Source organism: Triturus cristatus, chromosome 10 (assembly GCF_964204655.1).
Source record: "Triturus cristatus chromosome 10, aTriCri1.1, whole genome shotgun sequence".
Taxonomy (NCBI): Eukaryota; Metazoa; Chordata; class Amphibia; order Caudata; family Salamandridae; genus Triturus; species Triturus cristatus.
Window position 1 is genome coordinate 447,541,428 of NC_140593.1, and position 26,360 is coordinate 447,567,787.

Consider the following 26,360-nt stretch of genomic DNA (forward strand, 5'->3'; position numbering starts at 1 on the left):
GTTTGTGGAAAGCTGCAGATAGGACTGTCAGAAATTCAGGAAGGACAAAATAAAGATTCAAGAGAGTCCATTATAATGTCAAACACATGATGGAGTAGAGCTCTTCTGAAGGACTTCCTCACTCACAATGTGGAATAGAAATATGAGCTATGGTGGCCTCTAGGGTGAAGTAGTAGAGCTCAGCACTTGTACCTCATTGACTGATGTTCAGGTTGTTTCAAATGAGGTGGATGTGCTACTAAACTGTTGATGATACCCAAGGTCATTTTAACACTGTTTACTGCTATTTTAAAGTTACCAGGGATTCCCAGAATGATGACAGGGAATGATTCAAGCATGTGAATATACGAAAGTTTCAATGTGTTAGAACAAGTTTTTTCCAATAATGCAATGTTTCTATGCTCTCTGCTAGCTCCTAATCGCCAACACGTCACTTCTGGGTATTTGCTGCACTCTACAACAGGGCTCATAAAATCCACTCACAGGACAGGCTGTTTTTAGGGCCTACTCGCCCTTTCTGGCAAGCTGACAACAGGTGTTCTGCTTGCTCACAAAGTGACTGAGCTATAAAGTTGCCTTTAAATCTTGTTATCTTCTCACATTTGCTCGGTTTTCAGAGACAGAGGTCAAAAGTCAGTTTGACTTCCTACATTTACTTTTCTTTCTATGACTGAAGTTAGACAATTTTTTAAAGTGAACTGTGTGACAATCACATTGAGACCAGTTCACGGGTCAGTACATTAAAGTTAGGTTGAGTAGATTATTCAAGTTACTAGACCTGCAGGTCTAGCAAAATTGTTAGGAGTTTTTGAGCCCTGTACAAATCATATAAATTAACATACTGATTGCTAATATTGTATCCTTCAATTTCTGTGCAACACAGATGTCCTAACTAAACTAAACAATATTTCTTTTTATATTGAAAACAATCTGTGAACATAGAGTTGTCTCTTAGTTTTGTGAGTGCAGTACTACAAAACGTATTACAGTTTGTGATTACAAAAGTCAAAGTGAGTAACTTGTTATATGCTTCAAGTTGTAATTGTGCATTTGCATACCTTGTGTAACCAAGTTCACTTTACAAAACAGGAGATACAGACAAATCTAAGGTGCACACTGCAACTCTAATAAACACCAGATAACATGAAATTAGGTGGAAGATTAGCAGTTGGATAGCTACCTGTTTGTGGACTTTTGTGAGTTGTTCAAGGTTATTCTCCAGAAAGGAAATTTTCTGTTTCTGTGCAGCACTGCCTCCGGTGTCGTCCGAATCCATCTCTGCACTCTGCAAAGCATAACCAAACTTCTTTTTTGTCACAACCAACTGACAGTGTAGGTTTTTACAATCTAAAGCACCTCTTTTAACGACTAGTAATTCAGGTGCCAAATGCTCCTGGTGGGAATCATACATGATGCTCCCGGGCAGAAAAATCTCGGCCCAAAGTAGCATGAAACAATCTTCTTTATTGACAAGTGAGTAGTTAGAAGCATATCGCATTAGCAAGCCATTTAATCAAATGTATTCAATCAAGATAGACAATCTACAAAGATTTCTTCAAATGTAAACAAGCCTACTATAGTTTACGTAATGCATGGTTATAGAAATGTGGTTTACATTTTAGTTTTGTGAACCATGGAGTACCTTTTTCACTCTTGTAGCCAAGTCTTGAACAAAAAGCTTCCTAAGGTTGTGCAGCGTCTGAAGTTCTTTTGCCTAAAAATAAAAATGATCTGCATATTATAAATGATCTTTATAATAACTTTAACCCATTCCATAAATAGTACAGGTAAAAGCGGATTCAAAGGGAACAATACGTTGGGAACAAGCAAATCATCAGCTTCAGGTACATGCATAGCCCTCATTACTTTTACTCAACTGTAGACGAAAAGCGTGTGTATATATATATATATATATATATATATATATATATCTATCTCAGTCCTGGCCCATCACCTACTGCAACGAGGGGGTTCCTTGCAGGTACGGACCACACACAAACGCCTTCACACGATCAAGGATGTTTCGCAATTTTTATTTATTTCAAATAACACCTATTAGTGAAACAGACAAGTGTCCACCCTGACGCGTTTCGAATATATTATATATATCTCCCCCTTAATGGCCATTCTATAGGTTTGACATATTTCATGGACTCACAAGCCTAAACTATGCACTATCTTCTGGATTGAATGTTCCGGTAGTTCAACAACTTTGGAAGGCTAGACAGATCAAAGGTGAACGATATAACTCACAAGTTCGCTATCATTCACATCTTTCTCAGTTTTATATGTAAATTATTCCTCACTGTCAAGCTGGTAATCATTGGTAGCAAGCATAACGCAGCTGTGATAACATGCATTTTACATTGCAGTAGATGCAGTTTATCCTCCTATTTATAAGGCCCTAACCAGAGTTGAAAATGTCGAGAGACTCAGAAGGCCACTCTTCTCAGAGTTTTCCATAATTCATCTAGACTTGTGAAGTTCAAAAAAGCAACCTTTAAGGTAATATGCCTACACAAACAGCTATAAATTAGTTAAAATGGGTATAGCATCACCTTATTGTATAGCAGATTCAGGTTCCATGAGGAAGGCAAGGTAGCACGAAGGGTAAAAAGGGCCTCAGCTCCTCCAGAAAAACATGAGTGGGCACGCTACAGATAGTTGGATACAGTGTGTGTATAAATCAAGGGTATAAATTAAGTGTTTCAAGAGATGAAGGATGCCTTGGACTGATATTAAGAATGGTGCTGTCTCTCTTTGGGGACATCATGTAACACAATTACTTCATTTTTATCCGTAACAATCTAAAACTATTAGCAGCCCAACCTCCTGAAACCTTTAACAAATTCCATAAGGAAAATGCTACTTACCAGTATGCATCTGTTCTTGGCATGTAGAGCTGCAGATCCACACACTGCATAGATCGCCATCTGGTGTTGGGCACGGATGTTTGCACTTTCGTGGTTGTCTTGGAAAGTCTTTGGAAGTCACAAGATAGGTGGCTCCTCCTTTGGACAATAGTGCGCATTGGCATCGACTCCATCGTTAGATTGTTTTTGAGCCAATAAGGGAAATTATGGAGTTTTGTCAGAAATAGATGTCCGTGTATGTAGTATCTAGATAAGATAATACTGGAACAGATAAAGGTGCCGGGGGGGGGGGGGGGGGGGCATGTGTGGATCTGCAGCTCTACATGCCAAGAACAGATGCATACTGGTAAGTGGCATTTTCCGTTCGAGGCATATGAGCTGCACATCACACACTGTGCATAGATTGCATAGCAGTACTCCTCCTTAGCGGCGACCACCAATATCTGTTGCAGTAGTTTGAAATAGCGTTTTGAGTACAGCTTGGCCCACACTAGCTTGTTGTTTTACCTGCACATCTACACAATAGTGTTTTGTGAATGTGTGCAGTGTAGACCATGTAGCTGCTTTGCAGATGTCATCTAACGGAATGTTCCCTAAAAATGCCATTGAAGCCCCTATCTTTCGAGTAGAGTGGGCTTGGGGGGAATAGACAGTGTACGTTTTGCTTTGTGATAGCAAATTTGTATACATTTGACAATCCACCTTGCAATGCCAGATTTTGATATGGGATTGCCTTTATGTGGTGGTGAGAAAGATACAAAAAGTTGTATTGTTTTGCGAAAAGGTTGTGTCAATATAGTAAAGGAGTGCTCTTTTTACGTCTAGGGTATGGAGAGCTCTTTCTGCTACTGTTTGTGGTTGCGAGAAGAACACTGGCAACTAAACAGATTGGTTTAGATGGAAGGGAGAAATAACTTTAGGAAGGAATTTGGGATTTGTCCTAAGAACCACTTTGTTATGGTAGGGTTGTAAAAATGGTTCTTGAATAGTTAGTGCCTGTAGCTCACTGACTCTTCTAAGAGATGTAATGGCTACAAGGGAAGCGGCTTGCCATGTCAGAAATTGAAGCTCGCATTTATGTAGAGGTTTGAATGGAGGACCCATTAATCTTGTGAGGACGATGTTTAAATACCACACTGGGGAGGGAGGTACCCTGGGAGGAATTATTCTTTTGAGGCCTTCCATGAATGCTTTAATGGCAGGCACCCTGAACAGTGACAGATGTTGTCTATTTTGTAGGTAAGGCGCAATAGCCGCGAGATGTAATCTAATTGATGTGTATGCTAGATTACATCTTTGAAGATACAATAGGTAACATATGATGTGCTGAGTGGAGGCATCTAGAGGATTGATGTTGTTATTGTTACAGTATATAACAAATCTTTTCCATTTGGCTGCATAGCAGGCCCTAGTGGTGGGCCACCTAGCTTCTTTCCTGACGTTCATGCAATCATGTGGAAGATTGAGATAACCAAACTCTAGGACTTCAGGAGCCAGATCGCCAGGTTGAGATGTGCTGGATCTGGGTGTCTGATCTCTCCATGGTTCTGTGTTAGGAGCTGTGGGGAGAGGCGTAGATATTGGTGCGGGACTACTGATAGTACCAGCAATGTTGTGTACCAGGGTTCTCTGGCCCATGTTGGAGCAACTAGGATCAGTGTTAGCAACTGTTGTTGCAGCGTGCACACCACTAATGGAATGAGTGGGAGAGGTGGAAAAGCATATGCAAATCTGCCTGACCCATTCACCCATATCGCATTGCCTTTGGACAATGGGTGTGGATATCTGGCGGCGAAGCTTGGGCATTTTGTGTTGTAATGTGTGGCGAAGAGATCTATCTCTGGCTGCCCCCACATTTGGAAAAACGGTTGAAGAACTTGTGGATGAAGTTCCCACTCGTGAATCTGTTGTGTCTGCCGACTTAACAGATCTGCCATGTGATTTTGAATTCCTGGGAGATGTTGGGCTAAGAGGAATATGTTTTGAGGAATGGCCCATCTCCGTATGCTCTGTGCTAGTTGAGAGAGCTGGAGAGAGTGTGTCCCCCCCCCTGTTTTTGTAAATAGTACATGGCTGTCATATTGTCCGTGAGGACTAAGACAGTTTTGCCCGATATCTGCTTCTGGAATGATTTTAATGCCAGAAAGATTGCTAGTAACTCCAAATAATTGATGTGGAGTAGCCTTTGCTGAGGTGTCCATGTGCCTTGTATGGTGTGATGAAGTAGATGAGCTCCCCAGCCGGTGAGCGATGAGTCTGCTGTTAGCACAATCTGTGGAACCAGCTCTATGAACGGTCGCCCTTTGGAAAGGTTTTGGGTGTTCCACCACTGCAGAGAGCGATGTGTGCGGCCGTCCACCAACACCAGATCTGTTAGTTGACCTGGAGCTTGGTTCCACTGACATGCCAGGCATCCTTGTAAGGGGCGCATATGGAGTCTTGCATGAGGTACTATGAATATACAAGAGGCCATCAACCCTATGAGTTGCATGAACACTCGAGCTGGGAGTGAGTGTTGAGGCTGGAATCTGGTTATAAGGGCTTGCATGCTTGCTATCCTGGCTGGACTGGGATATGCAAAGCTCTTTGAGGTGTTTATTGTGGCACCCAGATATTGTTGGATGTGGGATGGTTGAAGTTGCGACTTTGCGAGGTTTATGGTAAACCCTAAATCGTGAAGAAGTTGGATTGTGGCGTGTGTGTGATTTACACACTGGGTATGTGACTTGGCTTTTATGAGCCAGTCGTCCAAATATGGGAAGACATGAATTTGTTGTCTTCTTAGGTGGGCTGCCATCACTGCCAGACATTTTGTAAAGAATCTGGGTGCTGTGGTGACTCGAATGGGAGAACCTTGAACTGGTAACATTGTCCGTCCACCACAAACCGAAGATCTTTCCTGTGAGCAGGGTGAATGGGAATGTGGAAGTAGGTATCCTTGAGATATAATGTGGCAAGGAAGTCGCCATGTTTGAGTAGCGGGAGGACCTGTTGAAGAGTCACCAAGTGGAAATGGTCTGATTGCATGTAGAGGTTTAATGGCGGAGGTCCAAGATGGGCCTCAGAGTTCCGTCCTTCTTTAGAATGAGGAACTACAGGGAGTAAACCCCTGTGTTTTGGTGATGAAGGGGAACTGGTTCTTTGGCATGTTTTTGTAAGGCACTACTTGTGTAACGATATATCTGTAAGAGACATTAGTGATAGATTCCTTACCTTAGAATATCCCCAGGCGTCAGACTGGATCCGGAAAGTTTTGCAAGCAGTACCGCTGCGCGCCAGTAGGTGGCATCGTGCGGCTTCCCCGCCGGTCGCTGCAGTCGTAAAAGCCGAGATCACGTCACGGAGACGACTTAGGCGCCCACCCATGCGCGCTGACGTCAGTTCTGTACACGACTTTCCGCGCCAGGAACGCAGAGCCATGCAAGAAACTGACCACTGTGCTAAGAAACTAGGGCCCTGAAAGGGATGACGTTAACCCTAGAAATCAGTTCGCAGAACGGGGAGGATGGGTGGGGCGGTAAGGAATCTATCACTAACTAATGTCTCTTACAGATATATCGTTACACAAGTAGTAACTTGGGCATCTGAAAGAGACACGTTAGTGATAGACTCCTTACCTTAGAATAGATACCCCAGCAATACCAACCCCGGTGGTGGGTCTGCGAATAGATTACACCAGAAAGTCATGGAGAACAGAACGGCCAAAGAAGCCATCTCTCCGGACCGGACTGTCAAGGCAGTAATGCTTGGTAAACGCGTGCAGCGAGGCCCACGTAGCTGCCTGACTAATGTCCTGCAAGGGGACGCCGCGTCCCAAGGCAGTAGTGGCTGCTGTCACCCTGGTAGAATGGGCACGCAGCCCCACAGGAGGCTCGTTCTTAGCCAGCGAGTAACAGGCTTTGATGCAGAGAACGACCCGTTTGTGCACAGCCCAACTTTTTTTGCGCCCATATAGCCAACAAAGAGCTGGTCATCCACCCGGAACTGCCATGTGAGCTGCAGGTATAACGAGAGCGCACGGTTCGGGTCCAGACGGTGGAGCCTCTCCTCCTCTTTGGAAGGATGCGGAGACGGAAAGAAGGTGGGCAAAGTAATGGTCTGCCCGATGTGGAAGAAAGAAGGATAAGCCCTTAAAACCACCTTGTCCGGATGAACAGAAAGGAAAGAAGGTTTAGAAGAAAGAGCCTGGAGCTCACTCACTCTTCTGGGAGAGGTGATAGCTACCAGGAAAGCCGTCTTGAGAGCGAGAAGATGCAAAGGACAGGTATGAAGGGGCTCGAAGGGAGAGCACATCAGATATATCAAGACACGGTTTAAGTCCCATTGAGGCATTATGAACGGCACGGGAGGAAACATATGCGTAATGCCTTTTAGGAAGTGGCTAACAGCCGGGGACTTAAAAAGAGAAGGCTGATCTAGAAGCCAGAGAAGGGCGGAGATGGCCAAAAGATAACCTTTGATAGTGCCCAGAGCAGAGCTCTGCTGGGCCAAAGAAAGAAGGAACAGAAGGACTTTGGAAGACGGGACAGAAAGGGGATGCACAGCCTTAGCTGTGCACCATGCCACAAACTTGTTCCACCTGCAGGCGTATACCGTTTTAGTGGAGGGACGCCTGGCTGCCAAAATGACATCACAGACTTCGGGAGGAAGATCGAAAGCTGTCAACTGTCGCTGCTCAATCTCCACGCGTGTAGGCTATATAGGTTCGGGTGGAGAACCGTCTCCTCCTGCTGCCTCGACAGAAGATCCTCCCGAAGAGGCAGTCGGATCGGGGGGATCGATCGCCATGCTGAGTAGCTCGGGATACCAGTATCTTCGTGCCCAATCCGGAGCCACAAGAATGACTTGGGCCCGATCGCGCCAAATCTTCTTCAGCACTCTGGGCAGAAGTGGTATAGGCAGAAAGGCGTACAACAGACCGCAACTCCACTCGCGACGAAAAGTGTCGGAAAGCGAGAGCCGCCTTGGAAATTCCAACACGTAGAACTGATGACATTGCGCATTCTCTCCGGTGGCGAATAGATCTAACCAAGGCTCTCCCCACTGCAGAAAGAAACCTTGCGCCACATCCGAGTGCAGACGCCATTCATGATCAATCAAGCACCAGCGGCTGATTTCGTCCACCCTGGCGTTCAGAGAACCTGCCAGGTGTTGAACCACCAAAGTAATGACGTTCCAGCCAAGACCAGAGGCACAGAGCCTCCCGACATAGGGTCCACGACCCCATCCCGCCCTGCTTGTTGCAATACCACATGGTGGTGGTGTTGTCCGTGAACACCTGCACTACACTTCCCCGGACAGAGGGAAAGAATGCCTTCAGTGCATGACGAATCGCCCGGATCTCCTAAAGATTGATATGGAGCCGGGACTCTGCCGGAGACCAGAGGCCTCTGATCTCCACCTCTCCCAAGTGGCCACCCCATCCCAGGAGGGAGGCATCCGTCACCACTGTGTGCTCCGGTTGTGGAAGGGAGAGGGATCTGCCATTGACCCAATCACGATTCGCAAGCCATCACTGCAACTGACGTGCAGTGCCCTCCGAGATCTGGACATGATCGGACAGGTTGCCCTGATGCTGTGCCCACTGGAACTTCAGCCCGCATATGCCACCTGGCATGTTGCACCAGTAGGATGCAGGACGCCATCAGGCCAAGGAGCCGGAGGGTCATCCTGACTGAAACCCGGGATAGAGGCTGAAATCCTGAATATCCCAGACTCGCTGCTCGGGAGGATAAACCCGAAAAAGCGTTGAATCCAGAACCGCTCCGATGAAGGGGAGTTTCTGAGAGGGACTCAGGAGCGACTTCGGCACCTTTATGGAGAACCCCAGCAAATGCAGGAGGTCAGCCGTAGTCTGAAGGTGGGTGACGACTGCCTGGTGCGAGCCTGCCTTCAACAACCAGTCATCGATGTAGGGGGAAGACTGACACCCCGGACCTGCGCAGATGGGCTGCGACCACAGTCATCACCTTCGTGAACACCCGAGGGGCGCTGGTAAGCCCGAAGGGGAGCACGGCAAACTGAAAATGCTCCTGGCCCACCGTGAACCACAGGTAACGCCGGTGGTGCCAGCAGGACTGGGATGTGAAAATATGTGTCCTGCAAGTTCAACGCTACCATCCAGTCTCCAGGGCAGCCAAGACCTGAGCCAGGGTCAACATCTTGAACTTCTCCTTCTGAAGGAAGCGATTGACATTCCTGAGGTCCAAGATGGGGCGCAAGCCACCTTGTCCTTCTTGGGGACCAGAAAGTAGTAGGAATAATAACCACTCCCTACTTCTGGCCCAGGAACACACTCAACAGCCCCCTTGGCCAAGAGGGCCGTGACTTCCTGCCGGAGAAGTGTCAAGTGTTCCCCCGACATGCGGTGGAACTGAGGCGGCATGGCTGGAGGGGTGGACTGAAAGGGAAGGGTGTAACCCTTGCGGATGATCTGCAACACCCACTTGTCCGATGGGATAGCGTGCCAGTGGGAGAGATAATGACGAACCCTGCCACCCACTGGCGTGGGGTGCCCCACAAAGCATGGATTAGGAAGGTTTAGAGGCAGAAGTAGCAGGCGGAGGTGGACTGACCCCCCACGCTTATTCCCAGACCCACCCCTGCGGAAAGCTGCGTCCGTGGCCGCGCTGAGGCTGGTTCTGCACAGGATTGCTAAAAGAAGGTGCCTGGGCCCCCCTTCCGTGGCCACGAAAGGAACGAAACCCAGGAGTGGCTGGGCTTTTCGTGGAAAGACCGAAGGACTTGGCCGTGGCCCGCGAGTCGAACCCGGTAGATCTCAACCAGGCGTGGCGACGAAGCGCCACAGTCGTAGCAATTGCTCTACCCAGTGAGTCCGCGGTGTCCAAACCACACCGAATGGCGAACTTAGCCGCATCCTTACCCTCGGCAACAGCTTGGGACAGCACAGCTTGGGTCTCTTAAGGACACTGAGCAACACCTGTGCCACTGTATCCCACACCGAGTAGGAATAGCGGCCCAATAGGCTTGCAGTGTTCAACAACTGCAGCCCCAAGCTGGCTGAAGAGAACAACCGCTTACCGAAATGCTCCAGCTTCTTAGAGTCCTTATCCAGCGGAGCCGTGGGAAAGGGACTCTGTGACGTCGAGGCTTGGATGACCAGGCTCTCAGGCATAGGATGAGTGGTCAGAAAAGCGGGGTCACCAGGCGCCGGGCGATGAAGCCTGGCGATATTCTTATCCACAGGGGCCCTGTGGCTGGCCGCGACCAAGTGCCCAGCAAGACATCAGTGAGGGCATTGTTAAATGGTAGCTGGGGCTCCGACGAAGTGGACGCCGTCTGGAACACTTCAGGGAGATTAGTTTTGAGGGCCACCGTAGGGAGATCAAGGTTGAGAACCTCAGCTGCCCGACGGAGCACCATCGTGTAGGAGGCGCCCTCCTACATGGTAGACGGGGGAGAGGCAAACCCCAGGTCGGGGGAGAGGCAAACCCCAGGTCGGGGGAGAGGCAAACCCCAGGTCAGAGGAGACGCCGACGGCATCCTCCAAGTCGTCCGCCCAGTCCTGCTCGGAGTCACACTGATGGGCAAGAGGGTCCTCGGACCCCTCCCAGTCATCCTCCACCCCCACCGCATGTGGTACAAACCGCGGCGGCAGGACAGGAGCCGGAGAAGGAACAAACTGCGTCAGGAACGGTGGCGAGAACGGCGCCGTGACTCAATGTGGATCCCAGGTAGGAACAAAATGGTCCTGGAACCTGGGCAAGGGCGGGACAAATGGTACCCACTGCGGCGCTGGAGGCGGAGCCGAGGGTGGCGCTGGAGCCAGAGCCGGCAGCAATGGACCTTGTGGCGCCAGAGCCAACGAGGCAGGATCCTGTGGTGCTGAAGCTGGATCCGCCGGCAGCCCAACAGGATCCTGACACGGGACTGCGGCCTAAAAAGGCGGTCCATGGTAGCAAGAAATTCTTGCACCTGTGCAGGAGTCGCCGACTGACCCGGGTAAGGTGGGTAGGCCACGGGACTCTCGAGAGCCGAAGGAGCCGCGGGGGCAAAGCCCCTGTCCCCCTCGTCCGCATCCGAGGACCGACGGGGGGACATCGGAGAGCAAACACGCTTCGACTTCTTTTTGTGTCGTCTCTTACCCGAATCCGAGGGTGAAGACTTGGAGCCCGAGGAGCAACGACTGTGGTCCCGCGAGCGTTCCCTGGAACAGCCCCTGGACTAAAAACGGCGCTGGTACGAGTGCCGGACCTTCAGCAGCTTCCGGTGCCGCTTCCTCAGGGCCTTCGGGGCCATGGCCCGACAGTCCAGACAGGACCGGGAGTCGTGGTCGGTCTCCAGGCAGTAGAGGCAGACATCGTGGGGGTCCGCCACCGACATGTTGCGACGGCAGGCCCCACAAGACTTAAAGCCAGGCATCCCTACGTGCACCAAGGAAACCAAAATTGTACAGGAGACAAAAGTCTCGAAAAGGTTAGTAAAAAAGTGACTAAGGAACGTGCTCTAACCAGATCTGCGCTTTCTGGCACGGAAAAAGAAAGCTGACGTCAGCGCGCATGTGTGGTGTCTAAGTAGTCTCCGTGACGTCATCTCAGCGCTTACGACACCAGCAACTGACTCGGAGCCGCACAACGCCACCTACTGACGCGCAGGGATACTGCTAGCAAAACTTTCCGGATTCAGTCTGACGCCTGGGGATATTCTAAGGTAAGGAATCCATCACTAACGTGTCTTTCAGATAGGGAAAGTACCTCTTGTTTTAGAAGCGTTAAGTGGTCTGTTGACATTGGACGCTGTTTGGGTGGTATATTTGGGGGAGTGGAAGTGAGTTCTAGGCAGTGATCTGATTGGATGATTTGTCTCACCCACCTATCTGTGGTGATGTTGTTCCAGACAGGTAGAAACTGTAACAATCTTCCCCCAACCGGAGTAGAGTGATCCAAGGGGAGTGGAGGGAAGTCATTGTTTAGGGGTGGAGGCGGTACGGGTATTGGTAGTTATGCCTCTACCCTTGTTGTTGTTGCCCCTGTAGCCTCCTCTGTAATAGCCTCTGTTAGATGAGGTCTGGGCGGGACTCTTGTAGGAAGTGGAGGAGTTATCAGTGGTAAAACCTCTAGAGGCGCCCGTATAAGAGGAGCGACGAAAAGAACTTCTGGGAGCGTGCGCTTGCAAAGCTCCCATTGATTTGGCAGTGTCGGTATCCTTTTTCATAGGTGTTCCTAGTCCAATGGTCGATTTAAGATGGTGGTTTCAACCTCGGGCTTAAAGCCGGAAACGCGTAGCCAGGCATGTCTGCGTAAAAGGACACTGGTATTAATAGCCCGGGATGCTGTATCTGCAGCATCCAGAGCACAACAAATGGAGGTGTTAGTTATGAGCTTGCCTTCCTGGATGAGATCATTAGCTCGTGTTTTGTATTGGTCTGGAAGGTGTTGTAGTACTGTCTCTAGCTCGTCATAGTGTGCCCTGTCATCTTGCGAGCAAAGCCTGTGTGTTGGCAATCCTCCATATGTTAGCTGCTTGGGACGCCGTTCATTTACCAGATGCGTCCAGCAGTTTTGATTCTTTGTCAGGAGGTGGGGCATCTCCTTTGGTTTGTGAATTAGCCCTTTTCCTGGCGTTTGAGACCACTAAGAAATCTAAGGGTACTTGTCCTTCAATATAAACCGGGTCAGCTGGAGCAGCTTTGTACTTTTTTTCCACCCTGGGGTTAATGACTCTGGCCCTTACAGGGTCCTTAAAACACTTTGGGAGAATGGCAGTGGACCTTAGGGATGGTGCAAAAGTGTCCATGAGGAAATCTTCCTCTACAGGGTCTGTGTGCAAGTTCACCCCCCGATATTCTGCTGCCCTGTGTATAAGCTGAGTGAACCCTATAGTGTCCTCAGGAGGGGATGGCCTAGAAGGGTAGATGTCGTCTTGAGGTGTGTCTGGGACATTTGATGTGTCCTAATCTTCCCATGGGTCTTTTGGGGTACCAGGAGGACTGGGTTCCCCTAAAGGTTGATCATCCCTTAGGTCCTCATCCGGAGGGGGAGGAGATGGTGAGGGGGGTGAGTATGGGATAGGAGAGTGGTGTGGAGGGGGAGGTGGAGAAGGAATCCTTAAAGGAGAAGTTGCAATGTCTCTCTTTTTTTTAAAGGAAGTGGAGCTGGTACAGGTGTGTCCATGTTCCGTTTCTTCCAAGGGCTAAGTAGGAGTTGACCTGTTTTAGGGTCTTTTTGAAGTGTCTTGAGTTGGATCCGGTCGAAAAAGCTCCTCCTCTGATGTGTGTTCCTTCGGTGCTGATTTTTTCGAGTCCGATTGTTTGTGTGTCAGAGGTTTTGGAGTCGTTTTGTGCTCTTAGGCCTGGAATCGGGAGTTTTTCTTCGATTCCGGTATGGGCTTCGGTACCAGTTGATTTTCCAGTTCCGATGGTGTTTTCGGATCCATAGGCTGAGCGCCAGTGGTAATTGGGAGTTGTCGACTTCGAGGACTTTCTGGGCTTCGAAGGCTGAGCATCCGAAGCTTTCGGAACCGGGTGTTTGCTCGGTTCCGACGATTTTTTCGGAGCCAGGGCATCCGTGCCGGTGGATTTTGGTGCCAAAGGCATCGATGTGGAACTAGGCGTTGGTGCGGAGGAAGGTAGTGATTTGGTTTTTGGTGCAGACGGCAGGCTGACTCGATCCAGAGTGGTCTGAAGGCTTTTGTGCCTGCTTCTTTGCCGAGCCCGAAGGCGGGCATGAGAAGTTCTGTCCCGGTGTGCCCCCTGGCCCGAAGGTAAAGCTGTGACCGAAGCCTTTTTGGGAATGGGGGGTGGGGAGGGGGCGACGTCAGTACTTACGAACCGCTGCCCGGGAGTGATGTCTTCGACGTCGTAGTCGTCAGCTTCGGAGCTGATGGTGCTGTGTTGGATCTGCTCCTGCTCCGGTACATCGATGCCTTCCTGGAAGATGTCGTCGGGAATGGATGTCGATGATCGAGCCATGGTTCTTTGAGCTAGACGATCGCGAATCGTCTTCTTGGAGCGGAACGAGGCACAAGCTGGACAGTCTTTGGCCTCGTGCTCGGGCGAAAGGCAGAGGTTACACACCTCATGAAGATCGGCGTGTGGACACTTGGATCCACATTTAGGACACTTTTTGAAGGGAGTCCTTTCCATGAGCAGAAGGCCTGATTGCGCAGGTAGGCCCGAAGGCCTGCGTCGAAGACCGGAAATCGAAGATTCGAAGTTTGGAGAGATGCGCGTCGAATGGGAACGCAATCGAAACAATGCCGAGGTAAGGGTGAAGGATTTTGTATCGAAAAGATGATCTGTAACGAAACCGAAATGGAGCGTGATAAACACATCCGAGCCCGATGGCGGAAAAAAAACAATCTAACGATGGAGTCGATGCCCATGCACACTATTGTCCAAAGGAGGAGCCACCAATCTCGTGACTTCCAAAGACTTTCCAAGACAACAACAAAGTGCAAACATCCGGGCCCAACACCAGATGGCGATGCACAGTCTGTGATCTGCAGCTCATATGCCTCGAACATCTTGTTTCTTATATACTGAAGTCCTCAGAATGGCAGCCAGAGTTTTCAGGAGACACTGCAATTAGTGTTTTCTTGGGCATTCACCCCAAGTTTTACACTATTTTTAAGGCTTCAGCAGAAATTGATTTGGGGGATGGGGAGGAGGATGGGATCGAACATATTTTAATTCAAATGGCAGAAAACCCTTTAAACATTAAAAGACTTGTCAAAGTGGATTAATGACTCATAGCTGAAGTGTAAAACAGGGGAAACACAATTTAAGTGTGTGAGGAGTACCAAGTATGTGATGATATATTAAACCAGAGTTACATCTTATGCATTTTCCAACAAACGAAAAATTAAGGGAGAGGAATGAGAAACCATCAGGCAGCCCTTATACAACAGAAAGAAATGGTTGATACTGTTAGTGGTGCTACGGTCTATCAAACATTTATTCTAAGCTTGTTAAATTTGAGCGCCTTAAGCTCTAGGCCCAGGGAGGAAATGTACCATTTTTCAATCGTTCATTATCAGTAAAGAGTCTTGATGCAGAAGGAAAGAGATTAGACTTCATCTACCTCATCCAAATAAACAGGTCTGTAAATATTAGATTTGTGTATTGGTCAAAAGGAAGTCAGTAATAATCTGCCAACAATTTATTTTTTGCATTTATTGGACTTTTTGTCTAATGCAAGATCAATACAAATTATTTAATGTGATTCAGAGAGCCGACAGTCAAATGGCAGGCAAATCCTGTCCTTTCATCTTCAGGTAATGATGAATAGGTTAGTTACCTTCGATAACATTCTTTCTGGTAGAGTCTATCTAACCGCAGAGTCTTCACCTTTAGATTATTTCCGCAGGTGTCAGACTGGATCTGAAAAATCTTCCGCAGTATCCCTGCATGCTGGTAGGTGGTGCCAGCTGCTCCGTTCTGGCCTGCGCCAGATCTGACATGCATGGGCCCATAAATGAGCCATCCTTTCGCAACCATCAGTTGTTTTTTTGACACTCTTTATCCCGCAAACGCAGTGCTAATCAGATTGGTTATGACCAGTGTGAACATTCCTAAATTGGGATTTTGTTTTGTGAAGAAACCAGTTGACGGAAAGGGGTGGGTCAGTGAGAAATCTGCGGTTAGAGTTGTTACCAGAAAGAGCATTATCAAAGTTAAGTAACTTGTTCTTTGCTAAAAGTCTTGTAACCACTTATACCTCACCTTCTGAATAGATACTTCTAGGAGGTGGACTCCGACCCAAAAGTCCTGATGGATAAAGAGGGCAAAATGCCCCTCCCGGTAGACTGTATTGCCTAGACAATAATGCCTCGTGAATGTATGAAGTGACGCCAATGTATCAACGTGACAAATGTCTAGAACCGGCACCCTGCTAGCCAATGCAGTGGTAGCAGCCTTGGTTCTAGTTTAATGACCTCACAAGCCCTTGGGGGGCTGTTTTTTGGCCGGTGTGAAGCAGATCTTAATAGAGAATGCTATCCACAGCAAGATGGTCCTTTACTGCACAGCCTAGCTTTTCGTCGCATCAGTGAACTTGGAAAAGAGCTGACCACCCACATCTGGTGGTCTTTGGCATGATCGATACAGAAGCTTAGAGCTCTTTTCAGATCCAACCAGCGAAGCCTCTCCTCTTCCTTAGAGGGGTGAGGTAGAGCAAAGAATGCCAGAAGGGTGATGTTCTGACCAAAATGAAATGGAGTTGCCACCGTTGGTAGGAGAGAAGCTCGAGTCGGCAGGACCATCCTGTATGGATAGAACATGGTGTAAGGGAGGTTAACAGAAGGGGGCTATATAACTATCTGACTTGTCGCGCTGATGTTATCGCAAAAAGAATGTCTTGAGGGTAAGGAGTCTGAGAGAACAATTCTGGATACCTCAAAGGTGCACACCTGAGGTCTGAGAGGACCAAAGTTAAGTGCCATTGGCGCATAACAAACAGAGGAGGAGGAAACATTGTTTCAACCTTTTCAGGAAACCCATAACAACAGCATATCTAAATAATGAGGGCTAGCCGAGCAACTGGATAAAAGTCAAAAGAGCTGTCACGTACCCTTTTAACAGAGCCCAAAGCAAGGCCTTGCTGCGCTAGAGACAGCACAAACAACAAAACTTTGGACAGCTTTGCATGGAGCGGGTCAATCGTTTAGAAGCACACCAGGCCACGGGGCATTGTATACTAGGTTACTTCCCAGGCTCCTTAACCGTAGTCAGATGATACACCATATGGGGACGTTACTTTCGGTAGCGGTGAAGTGTTGGGACAGGCTCGCAGGCATTCCCCAGGTGGAGCTAGGACCCCCCCCCCCCCCCCTCACGCAGCGCCAATTGACGGGTTGGGGGGATGCGGGAGTACAGAAGGTGGGTGACTGCTACAGAGATAAAGAGTGGCTCCTGTTGGCTGATTTTCTAGAATACCATGAACTCCCCCTGGGTCAATTCTTGAATTATCACAAGCTCCGAGGGGCAGTGTCGGAGTTATGGGGTGATGCCACAAGCGAACCGGACACTCACCTGGCCCTGGAAGCAGTGGTGACTTTGGGCTCCGCTGGACACCTGATACGCTGGCTTCACCTAGCCATAAGGGAGCTGGCGCCTAGGACATTGCCGGGCTTGCGGGAGAGATGGGAAAGACTGTTGACGAGACCTTTGACGGATAGAGAATGGCAGAAAGTCCTAGCAAGCCCGAAAAAGGTCTCAAGGAATACGACCTTTAAGGCCCTACAATTTACCATTCTCCATAGAACTTACCTCACACCGCACCGGTTGAATGTGGTTTAATAGAGATGATCAGTCCTGTGCTAGGTGTTTATTGGGGAACGCGGACTTTGACCATATAATTTGGTCTTGTCAGTTGCTCTCTAACTATTGGAGCAAAATAGTAGCCCTGGTCAATACAGTGTTATCTCGTACTTTGCTGTGCACCCCTGAGGCCTGTCTCTTGGGCCTCATTCCGAGACCCATATTCCGCAAGTTGGGGCACAGATTCGTAGATCTGGCCTTCCTCCTGGCCAAGAGGAAGATTGCGCTCCACTGGAAAGCAAAGACTCCGCCTCTGGTAACCGCAAGGGAAGCAGATGTTACATACTGGGTCAGAGCAGAGGAACGGGTACTAATTTCAGAAGATACGATTACTAAGCGGCGTATGCAGAGCCATGGAGTGATATTGCCCGGTCATGGGAGGCACGTCATGTACTGGACCCGAACCCTCAGGGCGACCGGTCTGGGACTGAAGAGTAGATAGGCACATGGAGGCTGACCCAAACGCTTTGCCCCACTCGCTCTGTTCTATGGATGGACGTGGTCCACCCCTCTTACATTGTAGACACTTAGTTTTCACAGTCGAAACACAGACTCCTGGCAGTTGTTGGGTTTATTAGACGTTTTGTTCAAGTTTCCTTTCATGTTGAGCAAGCACAGCAAATCTTCTGGAATGGAGTATGATTTTTCTTTCTTTTGTTTGTTCCTTGAACAATTACAACATATGGCCTATTGCACTCGAGAGGACCAGCGGGGCTGTCCTTACTTTGCAGCCTGTGGGATCAACTAGAATCCCACTTGGCTGGGTATTGTATCCTGAGCCTGGGTCCGTGTTCGCTCACTAAATTTGATACAGGAAATGAGTGAACATGTATTGTACGGAGAGTTGGAGTGGTAAGGTAAATGTCTATGTGTATGGTTGATGGATGTGGCCATAGAGCGCACGAACTTTGAAAGACACTCACCGAAACACTTAGCAGGGCGGCACCCCATCTCTTGGGTGAAGAAAAAAGAAAATACCTCTGCATTATATTATACTTCTATGTGCATAAGTATGGTGGCGACTTCCTTATGACAAAAATGTATTTGTATAAATGGTATCCGCTAATATGTTTTCAAAAAATTAATAAACAGGTTTCCAAATAAAGAAGCACACCAGGCCACAAACTTGTCCCTATGGCAGGCGTATACAGATTTGGTCGAGGGACGCCTGGCTGCCAAGATGAGATCAACAGGAGGAACATCAAGAGCACTTCACTGTCACCACGCTTTGTCAAAGCATTGAGGTTGCAAAAGCCCAGGTGGAAGACCCTGTCCTGCTGCTGAGACAGGAGATCCTTCTGAAGGGGTAGCCTGATTGGAGGATAAGTGTCCATGCCCAGGAGTTCGGGTTAACATACTAATGGTGCCCAGATCTGAGCCACTAGGATGACTTGGGCTCAACCGGTCCTGAAGTTCTTCAGAACTGGGAGCAGGAAGGAAAATGCTACTTACCAGTATGCATCTTTTCTTGGCATGTAGAGCTGCAGATCCACACACTATGCATAGATCGCCATCTGGTGTTGGGCCTGGATGTTTGCACTTGTTTTTGTCTTGGAAAAGTCTTAGGAAGTCACGAGATAGGTGACTCCTCCTTTGGACGATAGTGTGTATGGGCATCGGCTCCATCTTCAGATTGTTTTTCGCCAGCAGGGAAATGATGTAATTTTGTGAGAAACAGATAAGATGCCCATGTATGCTGTATCTAAATAAGATAGTACAGGAACAGATAAAGGTACCCGGGGTGGCGGGTGGGCGTGTGTGGATCTGCAGCTCTACATGCCAAAAACAGATGCATACTGGTAAGTAGCATTTTACGTTTGAGGCATATCAGCTGCAGATCACACACTATGCATAGATTGTATAGCAGTACCCATCCCTAGCGGCGGCCACCAGTATCTGCTGCAGTAGTTTGAAATAATATTTTCAGTACAGCCTGGCCCACACTAGCTTGCTGTTTTGTTTGCACATCTACACAATAGTGCTTTGTGAATGTGTGCAGTGTAGACCATGTAGCTGCTTTGCAGATTTCATCTAGGGGAATGTTCCCTAAAAATGCCATTGAAGACCCTATCTTTCGTGTAGAGTGGGCTTTAGGAGTAACAGATAATGTATGTTTTGCTTTGTGATAGCAAATTTGTATGCATTTGACAATCCACCTTGCTGTCCCAGACTTTGATATGGGGTTGCCTTTATGTGGTGATGAGAATGACACGAAAAGTTGTTTGGTCTTGCCAAAATCTTTTGTTCTTTCAATATAATAAAGCAGTGCTCTTTTAACATCGAGAGTGTGAAGAGCTCTGTAATGGCCACTAGAAAAGCGACTTTCCATGTTAGAAATTGTAGCTCGTATTTGTGCAGAGGTTCGAATGGAGGGCCCATTAGTCTTGAGAACAATGTTGAAATTTCACACAGGTGATGGTGGAACCCTGGGAGGAATTATTCTTTTGAGGCCTTCCATAAACGCTTTGATGGCAGGTACTCTGAATAGTGACAGGTGTTGTCTATTTTGTAAATAGGCTGCTATGGCAGCGAGGTGTAATCTAATAGATGTGTATGCTAAGTCACACCTGTGGAGATGCAGTAGATAACCTTTGATGTGTTGAATAGACACATCTAAAGGATTGATGTTGTTCTTGTGACAATATAGCACACATCTTTTCCACTTGGCTGCATAGCTGGCTCTAGTGGTGGGGCTTCTAGCTTCTCTGATAACATTCACACAGTCAGGGGGAAGGTTAAGGTAACCAAATTCTAGGACCTCAGGAGCCAGATCGCTAGGTTGAGCTGTGCTGGGTCCAGGTGTCTGATCTCTCCACAGTTCTGGGTTAAGAGACGTGGGGAGAGGTGTAGTTTTTGGTGCAGGACTACAGATAGTTCCAGTAATATGGTGTACCACGGTTGTCTGGCCCATGTTGGAGCAACTAGGATGAGAGTCAGTGAATGCTGCTGCAGTTTGCGCACGACCAGTAAAATGAGTAGGAGAGGCGGAAAAGCGTATGCAAATCTGCCTGACCAATTCATCCATATTGCATTGCCTTTGGACAATGGGTGTGGATATCTGGCGGCGAAGCTTGGGCATTTGGCGTTTTCGTGTGTGGCAAAGAGATCTATCTCTGGTTGCCCCCACATGTGGAAAACCAGTTGAAGAACTTGTGGATGAAGTTCCCAGTCGTGAATCTGTTGCATTTGACGACTTAACAGATCGGCTATATTGTTTTGGACTCCCGGGACATGTTGGGCTAGGAGAAAAATGTCCTGAGGAATAGCCCATCTCCATTTGCTTTGCGCTGGTTGCGAAAGCTGTAGGGAGTGTGTCCCGCCTTGCTTCTGTATGTAGTACATGGCTGTCATGTTGTCGGTGCGGACTAGGACAGCCTTGCCTGATATCTGTTTTTGGAATGACTTTAAGGCCAGGAATATGGCTAGTAATTCTAGGTGATTGATGTGGAGTATCTTTTGGCGAGGAGTCCACCTTTCCTGTATGGTGTGATGTAATAGATGAGCTCCCCAGCCGGAGAGCGATGCGTCCGCTGTTAGCACAATCTGTGGAACTGGCTCGATGAACGGTCGCCCTTTGGAAAGGTTCTTGGTGTTCCACCATTGCAGAGAGCGATGAGTGAGATCGTCCACCAACACCAGATCTGTCAGCTGAACCTGAGCCTGGTTCCACTGACGTGCTAAGCATTCCTGCAAAGGGCGCATCTGGAGTCTTGCGTGCGGTACTATAATTATGCAAGAGGCCATCATCCCTATGAGTTGCATGAACACTCGAGCTGGAAGAGTGTGTTGTGGCTGAAATTTGGTAATGAGGGTTTGTATGGTTGCTATCCTGGCTGGACTAGGATATGCAAGTGCTTTTGAGGTGTCTATTGTGGCACCTAGGTACTGTTGTATGTGGGATGGTTGTAGGTGAGGCTTTGCGTGGTTTAATGTGAACCCCAAGTCGTGGAGTAGCTGGATTGTGGTGTGAGTGTGATGTACACACTGATTGTATGAGTTGGCTTCTATGAGCCAATCGTCCAAGTACAGGAAGATGTGAATGTGCTGTCTTCTTAGATGAGCTGCGACTACTGCCAGACACTTGGTGAATACTCTGGGTGCTGTGATGACTCCGAAAGGGAGTACCTTAAATTGGTAGTGTTGACCGTCCTCTACAAACCGGAGATATTTCCTGTGAGAGGTGTGAATGGGAAAATGAAAGTAAGCCTCCTTGAGGTTTAAAAGTGGCAAGGAAGTCGCCTTGTGAGAGAAGAGAAAGGACATGTTTAAGTGTGACCATGTGAAAATGGTCTGAGTGTATGTACAGGTTTAGGGGGTCTAGTATAGGTCTCAGACAACCGTCCTTCTTTGGATTGAGAAAATACAGTAAACTCCTGTGTTTTGCTGATGCAGGGGAACTGGTTCTATTGCATGTTTTTGTAGGAGGGAGATTACCTCCTGCTTTATGAGCGATAAGTGTTCTGGTGACATTGGGTGCTGTCTGGGTGGTATGTTTTAAGGGGGAAGAGGGGGGGGGGGGTAGATGTGAGTTCTAGACTGTAGCCTGACTGAACTATTTGTCTCATCCACCTGTCTGTGGTGATGTGTTGTTCCAGACAGGAAGGAATTGTAGCAATCTTTCCCCGACCAGAGTGGAATGGTCTGGGGGGAGCGGAGGGAAGTCATTGGGTAGTGGTGGAGGCAGGGCGGGTATTGTTGGTCTTGCCTCTGCCCTTGTTATTATTGCCTCTGTAACCTCTTTGGTAAACTCTGGTGAATTTAGTTTGGGTGGGAGTTTTGTAAGACGTAGATGGGTTGTCTGAGGAGTAGCCTGTGGAGGTGCCCCTGTAAGAGGAGCGACAAAAGGAACGTCTGGGATCTTGTGATTGCAAGGTTCCCATTGAGTTAGCCGTGTCAGTGTCTTTCTTCATCTTTTCTAGAGATGAATCCACGGTAGGTCCGAACAAGTGTTGCTGGTCAAATGGCTGATTACGAATGGCAGTCTGGACTTCAGGTTTGAAACCTGAAATGCATAGCCAAGCATGTCTACGCAGCAGGACACTTGTGTTGATAGCTCGTGAGGTGGTGTCTGCTACGTCTAGAGCGCAGCGGATGGAGGTGTTGGTAATAAGTTTACCCTCCTTTATTAGGTCGTTAGCCTTAGTTTTTATGGAAGATGCTGTAGTAGGGTCTCTAGCTCGTCATAATGAGCCCTATCATACCTCGCTAACAAAGCTTGAGTGTTGGCGATACACCATATGTTAGCTGCTTGTGACGCTGTGCGCTTACCAGAGGCGTCTAAGAGTTCAGACTCTTTGTCGGGAGGTGGAGCATCTCCTGAGGTTTGAGAATTAGCCCTCTTTCTGGCATTGGATACTACCAAGAAGTCTAACGGTATGTGGCCCTTGATGTATGCTGGGTCTGCTGGGGCAGCTTTATATTTCTTTTCAATCATGGGGTTAATAACTCTAGCCCTAACAAGATCTTTAAACACCTCTGGTGCGTGTTTAATTACCCCTTTCAACATGGGTAAGATGGAGGTGGACTTTTGTGAGATATCAAAAGTATCCATTAAGAAATCTTCTTCCACGGGGTCTGTGTGTAAGTTGACCCCGTGGTATTGTGCAGCTCTGTGGACTAGCTGGTTAAAACTCATGAAGGGGAAGGTCTAGAGGGATAGATGTCGTCCTGTGGCACGTTAGGGACATCTGGTGTGTTATAATCATCCCAGGGGTCTGGGGTAGAAGGTGGGCTAGGATCCCCTAGTGGCTCATCATCTGCATCGTCCCCAGTGTGATCAGAGGTATCATCATCGTCCACTGGTGGAGGAGATGGTGTAGGAGAGCGGTGTGGTGGGGGAGGAGGAGGAGGAGGAGGTGGAGGAGGGATCCTGAGAGGAGATGTTGCAATATCTCTCTTTTTAGGTGGTGGAGCTAGTGTAGGCGTGTCCAGTGGTCGTTTCTTGGAGCGAAGAGTGAGTTGACCAGTCTTTGGATCTCTTAGAAGAGTTTTTTGGGTGTGGTCCGGTTTAAAAAGCTCTTCTGTTCAAGGCTGTTCTTTCGGTGCCGATTTTTTCGGTTCCGAAGACTTGCGCAGCACCGACTCCGGGGCAGGTTTGTGCTCTTTAGGCTTGGAACCGTGTGGTTTTAATGTCTTTATAGGAGTGTGCGGGGCCGGTTGTTTTTTCGGTTCCGGCGGCTTTTTCGGTTCCGAAGGTCGAGTGTGTGAACCTTTTGGGAGCGGCTTTTTGCTAGGTTCCGGAAGTTCTCTTCGGAGTCGAGGGGTTGGTTGTAGTGGATTTCGGTGCCGAGGGAGTGGATATGGAGGCAGTAGTCGGCACAGAGGTGGAGGACGACGGTTTCTTTTTCGGTGTCGTTTGGGTGTCGGCACCGCCGGTAGGCTGACTCGAGCTCGAGTAGCCAGAAGGCTCAGTTGTTGGCTTCTTTGCCGGGCCCGAAGGTGGGGCGTGAGAAGCGCTTTCTCGGTGTGCACCTGAGCCCAAAGGTGAAGGTGTGACCGAAGCCTTTTTCGGTGGTGGGGGGAGGCTGTCGGGGTCGGCGTCTCTACTTATGACCCGCTGTCCAGGAGTGAAGTCCTCGATGTCGGAGTCATCGGCTTCGGAGGCGCTGACGAGTCCTTCTTCGGCCTGCACTTGCTCTGGAACATCGAGACCCTTGTGGAAGATGTCGTCGGGGATGGATGTCGACGAGTGAGCCATTGTTTGTCAAGCTCGACGATCTCAAATAGTCTTTTTGGAGCGGAAAGAGGCACAAGCTGGACAGTCTCTGGCTTCATGCTCCGAGGAGAGGCAGAGGTTACAGACCTCATGCAGATCTGTGTGGGGAAACGTCGCCCCACATTTAGGACATTTCTTGAATGGAGTCCTTTCCATGAGCCAAAAGTCAAGACCCATCTAGGCCCGAAGGCCTACGTCGACGACCGGAATCGAGGACTTCGATGTTGAAGAGATGCGCGACGACTAGGGATCGCGATTGAAAACAATACCGGAGAAGGGTGAAGGATTGCGCATCGAAAGTAGGATCGGTAACGGTACCAAGCTGGAGCGCGAGAAACACATCCGTGCCCGATGGCAGAAAAAAACAATCTAAAGATGGAGCCGATGCCCATGCGCACTATCGTCCGAAGGAGGAGTCACCTATCTCGTGACTTCCAAAGACTTTTCCAAGACAAAAACAAGTGCAAACATCCGGGCCCAACACCAGATGGCGAATTATGCATAGTGTGTGATCTGCAGCTCATATGCCTCGAACAGGTATCATTTGGAACGGCGTATATGTCTAGCCACATTAGGAGATGCCAAACCTTGAAGGAAACTGGGCTTTTATTGCAGATATACCCCCACTTCTTTGCCTCCATTGTAGCTACTACATACTGATTTTCAACTCTGAGGCCTGCTAGCCATATCTTATGCCACCCGAAGGAACCCACACACAAATTCCACACAGACAGCGTGACATGGTGAAAACCATGAGTGAAAACATGTCATGGCACACTCATGTGTCATGACAAAGTCACTGCATCTAATATATGTAAGTCACCAATACAGCAGGCTTTTTAGCCCTAAGGCAGGGTGCATTATATTTTACTCGAGGACATATCTACATAAGCAGTGATGTCTAGTTCGATTACTGGTGAGCAGGGAAGCCATCTTAAGGTATGTACTGGGCACTGGTCAAAACTATTTCCCAGCTACATAATAGCTTCACTGAAATATATGGTGTTTGGTATAAAACACCTCATATTAATAAACCCACCAGTGATGGATTTATTAAAACATGCACCCAGAGGGTACCTTAGAGGTACCCGCTAAATCCTACCAGCCGTCAAGTGTGATGGCTGTGGTGCAGTCCAGCCTCCCACCACAGACTTGTTTCTGACCCCCAGGGGTGAGAGTTCACGCTCTCAGGGGGTCAGAAACAATTCTTGCTCTGGAGGGTGGTGTTTTACATCTCCTCCAGGAAGGCTGGTACATTAGCGTTCCAAGGGAGGGGGCCCACCGCCTTTGGTATGCAAATCTGGCTTCCCTCAGAGGTGAGGGGATGCTGCCACCCCCCTTGACCAGGGCCCATTTGGCATCAGGACAGGCAGGAAAACTAGTAGTTAGAGAGGCGTGTCCACCCTCAGGATAGATTCGCCCCTAAGGTGGGCTACCTGATGTGGATACGAAATTTAAAAGCCTGCCATCTTCGTGAAGTCAGTATAAGGAACTCTGAGACAGGGTTATGCCCACTTCGCACAGGAAGTGGTCAGAAAGTGGGGGAGGGGAGTAGTGACCTTGGGGGTAAGTAGCCCATTGGCTACTAGCCTATACTTCCCAACAACCCTAAATCTAGTACTTAGAAGAGGCACTGGCAACAGAAAATAAGAATCCTGCCGACCTAAGGAGGAATACACTAGACTATGGAGAAGCAACAGACTTGGCGCCAATCCTGCTGGCCTGTCTGCTGTTCCCGTCAGATTGCACTAAAGTCTTGTCCTGCAGTTGCTATGCCTTCAAAAGCCTGAAAGGACTGCCTGCCTTCAACAAAGACCCAGAAACTACCATGGAGTAGCAGAGCTGCTTCCCTGCATCTGGCAGGCACTCTAATAAAACTGTAAGGACTCTGGACCGTCGCTAAACTGACACCGGAAAGCACCACTGCACCTGTGCCCCCCTTCCCAGTGTTGAATTGGGCCAATGGTGCCAGCGTGGTCCCACAACCTTCCAGATTCAAAGCCCACCTTAGGTTTGCCCACAGTGGACTCACAGACACACCCTGCAGCCTCTTTGTGCAGGCCCCGTCAACCATGAGTGTCTTCGGGAACTCGATCCCTCAGAACACCTCTGCACCCGACCACGCTGGCCCGAGGAGAAGAGGATCAAAGGTGTTCCCACATCCCCAAGCATCATGAGACCGGACTCCCATTGTTGGTTCAGCCTGACTGGTCTCCCAGTCCTAGCTTGCAGCCTCTTTACAACTGGAAATGTCCTCATTAATGGGGCCACCTTAGCACCCAGATGCCCCAGAGTCACCAGAGGTGACCTGTTGGTGTGGCCTTGGATCTTGCCCCATACTCACCTTAAATGCAGGAGATTGGTCCCGTAAGTCACTGTGAAGTGCCCGAATACAGTACATGTTTTTTCCCTCATAGGATAACATTGGGAACCCGACGCTGAAAAGCACCTCTGCACCCAGCGCCACCCGAGGTGACCTGTTGGTGCTGCCTTG

The 26,360-nt window shown here is 48.7% G+C and overlaps 1 protein-coding gene across 2 annotated transcripts in view; it reads right to left on the bottom strand.

Annotated features, from left to right (window-relative positions):
- Window positions 1–26,360, bottom strand: part of KIF5B (kinesin family member 5B) — a 721,610-nt gene that overhangs the window by 120,559 nt on the left and 574,691 nt on the right. For both annotated transcript variants that reach the window (XM_085631849.1, XM_085631850.1), the window contains exons 22-23: window positions 1,643–1,714; window positions 1,181–1,285 (exon numbers count right to left, since the gene is read on the bottom strand). In XM_085631849.1, the coding sequence (XP_085487975.1) occupies window positions 1,181–1,285; window positions 1,643–1,714 (177 nt within the window). The remainder of the gene's footprint in view (window positions 1–1,180; window positions 1,286–1,642; window positions 1,715–26,360) is intronic.